This window comes from Chiloscyllium punctatum, chromosome 17, assembly GCF_047496795.1.
Source record: "Chiloscyllium punctatum isolate Juve2018m chromosome 17, sChiPun1.3, whole genome shotgun sequence".
In the NCBI taxonomy this organism is placed as follows: domain Eukaryota; kingdom Metazoa; phylum Chordata; class Chondrichthyes; order Orectolobiformes; family Hemiscylliidae; genus Chiloscyllium; species Chiloscyllium punctatum.
The window spans coordinates 75056783-75067532 of NC_092755.1; the positions used below are offsets into that span (position 1 = coordinate 75056783).

General features: G+C 35.9%; 1 protein-coding gene across 1 annotated transcript; it reads right to left on the reverse strand.

Moving 5' to 3' along the window:
• Positions 1–2922: 2922 nt before the first annotated feature.
• Positions 2923–10448, reverse strand: LOC140487998 (myosin regulatory light chain 2, ventricular/cardiac muscle isoform). Its single transcript, XM_072587515.1, has 7 exons — positions 10316–10448; positions 7296–7385; positions 5257–5332; positions 5073–5177; positions 3527–3605; positions 3364–3412; positions 2923–3103 (listed from the first exon to the last, which is right to left on the reverse strand). The coding sequence occupies exons 1-7, from the start codon at positions 10316–10318 to the stop codon at positions 2999–3001; spliced, it is 507 nt and encodes a 168-aa protein (XP_072443616.1). The 5' UTR covers positions 10319–10448; the 3' UTR covers positions 2923–2998.
• Between the last annotated feature and the right edge of the window lie 302 nt (positions 10449–10750).

A 10750-nucleotide genomic window follows, 5' to 3' on the forward strand; every position in this document is an offset into this window, starting at 1 on the left:
GCACATAATCAAAAGGCTAATAAGATTCTTGGAATCATAGAACTCTTATAGTGTGGAAGCATACCATTCAGCCCATCAACTCCACACTTACCCTCTGAACAGCATTCTACCCAGACCCACATCCTTGCTCTATCATTGTAACCCTGCATTTCCTAATCCATGGACCTAATACATTCCTTGAAACTGTGGGCAATTTAGCATAGCCAATCCACCTAACCTTCACATATTTGGACAGTGAGAGGAAACTAAAGGACCCAGAGGAATCCCACTCAAGCACAGGGAGAGTGTGCAAACTTCAAACAGACTGTAATCTGAAACTTTCAAAGCCAGTTCCCTGGCACTGTGAGGCAGCATGCTAAACACTGAGCCACCATGCCACCTTTAACGCAGGAGCGATTCTGCCCTTTAAAACAGGAACAGTTAGACATTGAAATAAGAATGTTATGCTTTAGTTATACAGAGCATTAATGAGACTACATCTGAAATACTGTGTGCAGTTTTGGTCTTCTTATGTAAGGAACGTAGATGTGGTGGATGTGGAAAAGACATTTCCTCTTGTGGGTCAGTCCAGAGCTAGGGAGCACTGTTTTAAAATTCGGGTCCCTCTTTCAAGAAAGAGGTGAGGAGAATTTCTTTTCTCTTGGATGATTCTGTAACTCTGAAATTCTGCCTCAGAAAATGTTAGTGGTGAAGTAATTAAATATCCTTGAGACAGAAGTGGATAGACTTGTTAAGCGGAGAAATAATGATTAACAGTGAGATGGGAATGTTGCATTCAAAATGCAACAGATGAACCTCTATAATATTGAATGGTCGAGCAGGCTCAATGGGTCAACTTATATGCTTTTACTTATATTTGTATTTTCGTTAGCATCAGTAGCCAGCAGTGAAATTTAAATTGTCCTGTTATATGGTTGCAAATAGTGAATGTGGAATTTGAAACAATCATTTAATAAGAACCTAGAGCAGCATTTGAAATGCCACGTGATTGAATTACTGATTCAGTTCCACGCACAGACTCAATGAAATAGTTATTTAGCCTAAACTTTAAATCTATTTTTACTCAATATCAAAATTGTTTGTACATTGCACATTACCAATCAAGTTGTACATTTCAGACATATTTTATCATACATTATACAGGGATTTCATTGAAACTTAAGTCAGCAGAATCTTTTCAAGATTCTTCTTGAGAAGATGTACATAAGTGTAAATAGATTGTGTCTTAATTCAGGTTGTGATTAATTTTATCCAGAAGCATTAGTGAGAAAAATATATAATTCCTTTAAAAAGGTCTGTGAAATTTATAATTATTTTCCAGAATGTTTAACAAGGACTTTGAAGAGTTTGTCAATTGTAAAGGAATTAATTGTAATTTCTTCTGATGTTACAAAGTACTGGATACCCTTGAACTGGAAGTAACATCGGAAGGAAGCTAAGAAAGAAACAATGTGGCTGACTGACACAAAGAAGAATTACAGACAATGTAAGAACAGAAAATGCACATTTACATGAGGCATGTAAATGTAATTATAGTCAAATAGCACAGAAAACCGAAGACAGGGCTAGTGGTGGGATTGTCAATTTGATAATTTTACTGCTGCTTTGTTAGTTATGCCAGAGCTGACAGGATCATTCAATACGATTTATGAAATGGATCATGTAAAGGAGTCTCTGGGGAATCTGTGCTATCAAGACTATCATGACAGAGACTTTGGATGGTTTGGGTGACAACTGTCCCCAATGTTGAAAAGCTGCTAGTGCACATGATTCAATGGCCAAATCAATTGAATGGGAAGATGACAGATCCTACATACCAGAAGCAAAATAAAACAAATTTGAAACTGCACATTGTACCACATGTCTGTGGGAGTAATGTAAGTGTTTTTTCATAAATGTACAATATATCCGTATATCAACTATTTAAAATAAAATAAGCCTTTTTTATTTGAAGAATTGTTTGCCTATTAATTCATGTTTAATTTATGTTGGTTCTCATTAATGTTGAAGTCACAGCAATGAAAAGTAACTTGTTGATATTTTCTTCATCTGTAAGGCATTCAGTAAATGTGGCTCTTTTGGACCTCCCTTAGGATCATAATAAATTAAATTACATTTTTTTTCCAAAAGAAATAGATTTACATTTTTTCTATGTAATTCATAATCCCATTTTAAATGTAAAATATATTAAAAAATTATTTTGAAATGCTGTAATATTAATAAAAGACAAAGGGTCACAGAAAAACTGACTAATGTATTGGAAATCCCATCTTTATTTCCCTCTGATTTTGAAATTTTGGAGGATATAGACAAGAGAGGAGGTATAAATTCAAAAATGCTTTTTTAGCAACTGCATTTATTTCCTAAATGTTTGAAAAGTAAAGAAAATACTTCTAATACTTTATTTCCTATACAATTTAACAATGTCTGCCTTTTTAAAAAATATTGTAAGTTGTCTGCTCTCATGCTTGGTTACAGAAACATACAAGAATCACACATAAACTATACTCATAGTTGTAACAAAGGATGTTGAGTATTCTTCAGTCTGAAATGTGTAAGATGGCTTTTTAGAATTAAACAATTTTATTTCTCAAAGCTTCTGTACAACATGCTATTGGAGAAGCTAGTTACTAAAATCTAAATAATGATAAAATACTTAACTAATATCTTGTACAGTTGATGACTTGACATCATCTTTAAGATGAGCAATTAATATTTTTATTGCAGTTCACCTCAGCTAATACATGCTTGATCTGATTAACTCCTGTCATTTTCTCTAACAGCTATTTTCACCTTTTACCTGTTTCAATATTTAAGTTTAAAAATAAAACTTGATTCCTTTTATATCTTGAACTATAAAAGAGAAAAAATAGAACTTCCTACTGGTAAATTAGAAAAAAAGTGCAGAAACAACATGAAAAATAACTGAGTTGCAATTTATTCAAAGAAGAATAAAACAAGAAAGGTGCAGATGAACATGAAAATAGCAAAGAATGATCTATTCTTGGTCTTTCTCTTCTCCGTGAGTGATGATGTGTACCAGATTCTTATAATCCAGGTTACCTGACACGTCTGGAGGGAAAGCTGTGAACATCTGATCAACCTAAAAAGATATTTCATGTACGACATGTTAATAGATGTGAATATCTAAAAAGCAAGGCTCTTTAAGGGGTAACAGGGATATTTTGTCACATTGAAATGTGATCTTTTTATTGGAGGTTTCCATTTTTCCATTTTTTAAAGAATATTTTTTATGTAGCTCAGTTACAGATTTCTTTGAAAGGAAAATTAAGTATTAAAATTCTTATGTATTAATCTCCAGTTTTTCTTTCTTAAGATAATCTGTTGTTTGCATGAACCTACCTCTTCCTTGGTAAACCTTTCAGCTTGAGTCATCAACATTTCCTCAATGCTACAAAAAATGGGGGAAAAATAAGTTCAAATCAATGTAAACACTTTTCGATTATGAAACATTTTTATGTGAAGCACAAACTGAAAAGCTATACGTAAGATAATATATACTTACTAATCTTTCCTCAAAACACCCTTGCCTTCAGGATCAAATACTTTGAATGCATTTAAGATTGACTCTTCTGGATCTGTGCCTATGAAGTTGTGTAAGAGAATAATATTTTTATTTTTATATTGCAATTACTTCATAACCCATAATGAATTATGGGTAAAAAATCCAATTTGAGAATTATTTTGCTATTCTCTGCATTATCTCTTAACAGAGAGGATATAGGTAATCCCAATCTTTTATTAATGTGTGACTGGAAAGTGCAGAGTAAATATTCTCACCACTTTTTTTAAATGTATATTAAATCAAGTTTAGATAGTATTCAATTTTCAACATTTTGCACAAAATTCACGTGTCCTGCTTTAGCCCAAGTTAGCCCATATCAAAAAGAGCAGCAATGAATACTTGGTGCCGTGTTCTTAATGCAGGAGGTGGAAAAAGTCAACTTATTCCTAATCACTTGATTTTGTTTCTTTTTCACTTCATTAGCAGAAATGCATTTTTCAAGCATGACCAACACTTGTTGCCCATCACTTGTTACTGTTGAGAAAGTGATGCTAAGTGTTTTTTTTAACTGCAGCAGTTAGGAGGAGAGGTCTTGTTAGGAGGAGAGTTCCAGGAATTTAACCAACTCACCAATCATGAAGGGACATCAGTATATTTCTAGTCGGAAGGGTCTCTAGCCAGGAGGAGAACTTAATGTTCTCATTACAACTGCTGTCCTTATCTTTCAAGATGGCAGAGGTTTTGAGTTTGGAAGGTGCTGTTGAAAAGGCTTTGGCAAAATGCTGCAGGCTATCTTGTGGATGGTGAACACTGGAGCATGGTGCACCAGTGGTGAAAGGAGTAAATGATTAACATGATAGCTGGGCTGAAAATGTGTTGCTGGAAAAGCGCAACAGGTCAGGCAACATCCAAGGAACAGGAGAATTGACGTTTCGGGCATCAGTATTTGCAGAGGGACATGGGCTGTAAAAATCAATCCAATGGAAGGTTAAATTTCCTGGACAATTTCTGTGCTTGCGTGGGTGCTTCTGTGCCTGTAGTGGTCAAAGAGAGAGTGAGAAAATAACTGGTTAGATGATGTGTGAGTGTGGTCAATGAATTGGGGAGGAGTATGAGTAAGTGTGGTAGATGGCTGAAGTGAGTGAGTAAGTGAGATAGATGAGTGGATGAAATCATTGAACAGGTGAAGTGAATTGAGTCAAATATACTGGCTAATCTCTGAGTTAGAAAAAGTGCAAACCCACAAAGCCTGTTCAGAGTAAGTACATAAATAAGACCTTAGTATTTAGCCAGGGCCTCCAACACCAAGCTCAATGCTGGAAGTATTTGCAGAGGGACATGGGCTGTAAAAAAATCAATCCAACGGAAGGTTAAATTTCCTGGACAATTTCTGTGCTTGTGTGGGTGCAAGGCTTCCATAGAGTCTTCATGTGCCCTGTCCCCCGAAAGTTCAATCTCTGGTGAGCTGGAAAATTTGGGCAAAAGCTTCTAATAATATGTGGCTTTTCTTTGTAAACGGCTCATTACTATCACTTGTTTCACTTACCCTTCAGCTTTTCACCAAACATGGTAAGAAAAACTGTAAAGTTAATTGGTGCAGCAGACTCTTTAATCATGTCATCTAGTTCTTCATTTTTTACATTCAGGCGGCCTGTTGAATAGATCATTAACCATTAATAAATGTCTTTTGACCTTAGCAGTGAAAATCATTCTGTAATAGTGACACTAACCCAGAGCAGCAAATGTGTCCCTGAGGTCTGCCTTGTCAATGAATCCATCCCTGTTTTGATCCATTATTGTAAAAGCCTGGCATCAAAGCAAAATCAATACAGTATTAAAAACTAGTATCTTTGGTTATAACTTATGTCTTAGATTCAATAGGAACACATATTTAATATAGTATACCAGTGTTCTAAACTGTACATCATTCCATGTTAGACTTTGTGCTTCTTGTTTTAGCCAAAGTCAGTATTAGTAAACTTGATGTTGAAGGCCATAGTTTTAGCAATGTTCTCTTCACAAGCCACTCAGGAAGACAACACTTCACAATATGATGTGTTTAAACACAAGTTTACACATGCGTCTCCCCTCAGTTCACAAACATAAACAATGAATGAGAATAAACACTCAATGAAAAAGTACTACAGGTGAACAGAGTTCAAATACATCAATTCCTGAAAGGGTGAACTTGGATAGATACAACTACAAAAATAAGACCAACAACATTTCAGATTTTATAAATAGCGGAACACACTGAAACAATGTTAAGTTTATACAAAACATTCAATGTTAATTTTATAAAAAATTTGGTAACACTGGATTTCTCTGCATCAAGAATCAGTTTTGTTACTGGCATTTAGTTTTATAAAAATTAGTGAGGAGATCATTTAGAGGATGTGATGACTCAGTTGTAATGTCACTGAACTAGTAATACACTGGGTTAATGGAACAGCGATATGAGTTTGGTGAAGTGGTAGATGGTAAAATTTGAATTCAGTAAAATCTGGAATAAAAAGCTAGGCTTGTGGTAGCCATGTAACAACTGTCAATTGTTGTAAAAACCTATTTGGTTCAATATGTCCTTTTTAGGGAAGGAAATCTGCCATCCTTACCTGGTCTGGCTTACCTATGACTCCAGACTCATCATAATGTGGTTGACTCCTAACTGCCTTCTGAAATATCTTAGCGAACCATTCTGTTCAAAGCCAAATAAAGGACGGGCAATACATACTGGCCCAATCGGTGGCAAACACATCTTATTAATTAATTTGTTAGAAATGTAGGCGACAAATTATTAGTTTTCCTTTTCCATGGAACTAACAGAAAGTTGTGTGAGAACATAGAACGATATGGATTTCCTTTGCTATCTATGATGAAATTGTATGCATCAGCAAAAAGAATGTGTTGGTTATATTTCTTCAATTAGCCAACATAATACGTACTTCCTCTGTCTTAAATCAATAATACTCCAGACTCCAATTACTAGATTTTATCCTATTTCTGAATTAAATTTATTTAGTTGAAATAATATCTCTTGCCAAATAATAATGGTTTCCACACAAAAGTGCAGAAGAAACATTTACAAAAAGTAGACTGTAGTTTGTGTAAGGTCCTCCTTAGTTAATAGGTGCCATCTCTCCTAAAAAAAATCTCAGACCTAGATAGACAGGAAAACATGGCCAGTGACAAGCAGTGCCCTTCACACCAAAGGGCAATGCTGCGTGACCAAACAAGTGAGGGGGAGGGTAGGGATTAAATCAAAATAGAGTTGGAGGGGGAAATAATACACTCCACTCCCTGTGGTGCCCACCGTTCCCTGAAAATCTTGAGGGTGTTGGTGGACACCGCATGCTCCTTCTCCAAGGACACCCGGGCTCTGACATACCCACGAATGCAGGTCAGGCAGTTGGCCATGATGACGATGACCCCATTCCCCTCCCATTCCCCCTTGAATGTTTGTGGAGAATGGGAGGCTGTCCAGTACAGCATTGATATGTATGGATAACAAAGATGTGGTGCAAAAGCAGCTTACATTAGAGGAACCCCAAAGCAATATGTATATCTGGCATCAAACAAAAAGCAAAATACTCTAAATGCAGGAAATCTGAAATAACAATAGAAAATGTGAGAAATACTCAAAAGGATGTGCAGCAGCTTTGGAGAAAAGAAAGGAGGGTTAACATTTCAAGTTATTGATCTTTTGCACCACTGACAAAAATGACTTAAGGTCCAATCCCAGTTTTGGTTACAGAAATGTCAATAAAATTACCTCCTTAAATTCCTGAATCTGTGACTGATCAAACATAGAGAACACATTGGAGTTTGCTCCCTCTATTTTCTTCTTTGCCTTCTTGGGAGCCTAAAAAAAACATCTTTATCAGCATCAGTTTAAAAGGACAGATACTAATGTACAATAATGTAGGCTTTCTTATGGTATGTTAAGGTTTACCTTGAGGGTAAAAGAGTAAAATACACAAAAGCTTCAAATATAAATTGACCCTCTTTGTCCTAAGATGTAAAATTTACCTTCAACTTGTGCATCATAATTGAGGCTGAAAAGCAAGCAGGGAACTGTAAACACCAACAAGCACAATAACCCAAATATTTATATCCTAAATCATGTAGCATTTTTGATGTTATAGATAGGGGAAAACTTTACATTTACAAACCAGACCAAAAACTGTTCTGAAAATAAAATTCAACTCTTGTATTTTGCTGCTTCCCTCCATCTTATATTTGTCAGACCTAAAGCAGATCAGGATGAAATTTGCTTGGAGATGCCCTCTATCATATTCCTTTTTCCACCCACTCCCTAAATGGAAGCTTAATTCCTGCCTACGAGAAAACTCCAACAACCCCTGCATTCAATGATCTTAAGTTGCTTGGAAGTCACAGAGCTTTTCCAACAGAGGACTGGATAGAATCAGCCTCAGAGCAAAGTGTGCCCGAGTTTAACAGTTTAAAATAAAATTACAAGCAGTCGCTTTGTAACATTTTTAGTGGCTGCTATCATAATGTTTGGCCATGGATTTCCACTGGAGACCAGAGAGTCCATTCCCTGTATGGGGAGGCAGTGGCATGTTGAAAATGTCACTGGAGTAGCAATCTACAGTCCTAGGCTAATGGAGACATGGATTTGAAACCCACCATGGGCAGACAGTGAAACTTGAATTCAGTTCAAAAAGAACGCAAAATCAGGAATTATAAATCAAGCCTAACGATGACTATGTAATCATTGCTGATTCTGACAAAAACCAACTGTTTCATTAATGGTTTTTTATATAAAAGGAAATCTGCTGTTATTACCCAGTATTGTCTACATGTGACTCCAGACTCACAACAATGTGGTAGATTTTTCATTGCCCTATGGACGATTAGGAATGGACAGTTAAATGATGGCCTAGCCAGTGACACCCACATCCCATAAACAAATTTAAAAATGAGACTACAAACTATGATTTACTGTGGTCAAGGGCATTTCTTCATAATGGATAGCAGTCCCACCCCACTGAAGATGCATATTTTCTGAGGTACTGGAAAATCTCTGACAACAGCTTAATGTCTTTCTAGAGTTTTTTAACAGAAGTGTGACTATATCTTGAAAATTCCATTGAATGCATAAAGTCTTAGGGTTAATCTCAAGTTTACGTCATGTGCCTCATCCCTCAGTTTTTGTTCCTGCAGCTATGACAGCACAGAGTTAAGCTGACAAACAGTTACTACCCTTTTTTAAAAAAACAACCAGTGAGAATTTCATATAGTTCTGGAGCAAGTACATTCATCTCAATGATAGCAAGAGGGCAATCTCAAACATTGCAATTTGCAATTATTTTATGTTGAATGGATTACTTCAAGTGAATCAATAAGGAACAGCTGCTTTTCACGACCTGAGAAAGCTCCTGAAAAAATTCACGTCATCTGCTAGTTTCTTCATTGAATATCATGTTAAAATTCACGAGCATCAACTTTATGTCATTATAAAGATGTTTTTGGTGCTGAAAATAATGTATTGTTTTACATGCAAACGGAGAACTTTTGATGACATTTTCACAGTCACCATTGTAGTGTTTAGGAATGGAGTAGCTAATCCAAACAGAAAGGGGATAAATGACCAGACAATTTGTTTGAGTGTTGACGGTTGAGAAGTCACTGTCGGCTGAGACACCAAAAGAACTACTCTGATCTTCAAATAATGTCATCAAAGTTTTGTGCCATCTGAGTGGTTCAGGCAGGACTCCAATTAACAGTGCAGCTGCCCCTCAGCACTGGCCTAGAATGATAGTCTTGAACACATACTCTAGGCTAATGTGAAGACGTGAATTCACAACCACCTTACTCAGAGATGTAACTATTTGAACATAAATTATACCAACAGAAAGTTTCTTTTTGCCTATCAGATTGAGATAAATTTAGCAGTCAACCTAGGAATTTATACATAAAAGTAAATAAAAACAACCTCATTATACAGTTACAGAAATTTATAGAAGCAGGTCTTTACACTTTATGCCCCTCACCATAAGATCTTACAGTATTAATCATCTGTTTATTAATCATCTGTTTATTAATCATCTGTTTAGGAGGAGCTTATTAAATCCGTTAAGAAGTAGAAAAGCGTGTACATTTTGCAGTTTAGTATGTAGAAGCCTATAAACTCTTGCAAATTTTCATAAAGGCTTCCCTGCCAATTTGTTGTGTTCATTTCGTGAAAGAGTTGAAAACTTTGGAGGTACATCTAGACACATACCAGGATCTTTAATTTTCAACTTGTGAGTTTGGACAGCAAATGTCAGGAGCCCAATATGAATGTGACAAGTAAAGTTCGTAAGATCAAGGAGCTAGGGCTGATTTTCTTTTTGTTACATATGAGATACTAATTGGAAGATAACTGCCACTGTACTTGCTAAGAACGAGTATTCGGTATAGACCAGAAATCAAATCTGGATCGTCCCTGTTTATGTGGTTCGGTTACTTTTCTAACTCAACCATGAAGGCATCTGCAAACTTTTAATCTTTTTATATTTTGCATTTAAGAACTTCCAAGCTTCAACTACTGTTTCAAAAGATTATATTTCACTACCAAATTAATTTTCTCTTGTAATCCTGCCTACTGTTTAAAAATATATTTTCAGACTGCAGTGGTAGAGCAGCATGCTGGAAGTGCAATATAAAAACTATCTAAAGCTGTTATGTTGGTTAACTCAATTTATCTGCATCTTTTCCCCTGTGATAATGCAGGCTACATAGTGGACTTCATATGTAATACAATATGACATAAACACAGATGCTTACCATTGCTGCAGCCTGTGTGATCTTGCTTTTAGGTGGAACACAATGCTCTAGACAATGCACAGTGCCATATATATATACTTTGTCAAGTGTAAAAATAAATGTATTCCTACTTTGGGCATTACTTAGTAGCTTGCTCCTCCAAACACCACCCCTACCATTTAAAAACTATTTAGTGTCAGGCAATGATCTGTGGTACAATGTGTGCATGTGTAGGGACTCCTCAAGGTTATAGAAATGTTGTGCGTCAGAGTTGATTCTACTTTTAAGACTTTGACCTAAGCCCTCAGCTTAGTCTTTGTCTTCTACCATGAAGCTGGGTAACATGTGCACTTGCTAAATTAAAACAGAACAATGCAAGAATGCAGAGCATTGGAATTTCTCAAAAGCTCCAAGATCCCTGGTCTGTTACTCTTGTGCCTATCATCAAAATACATC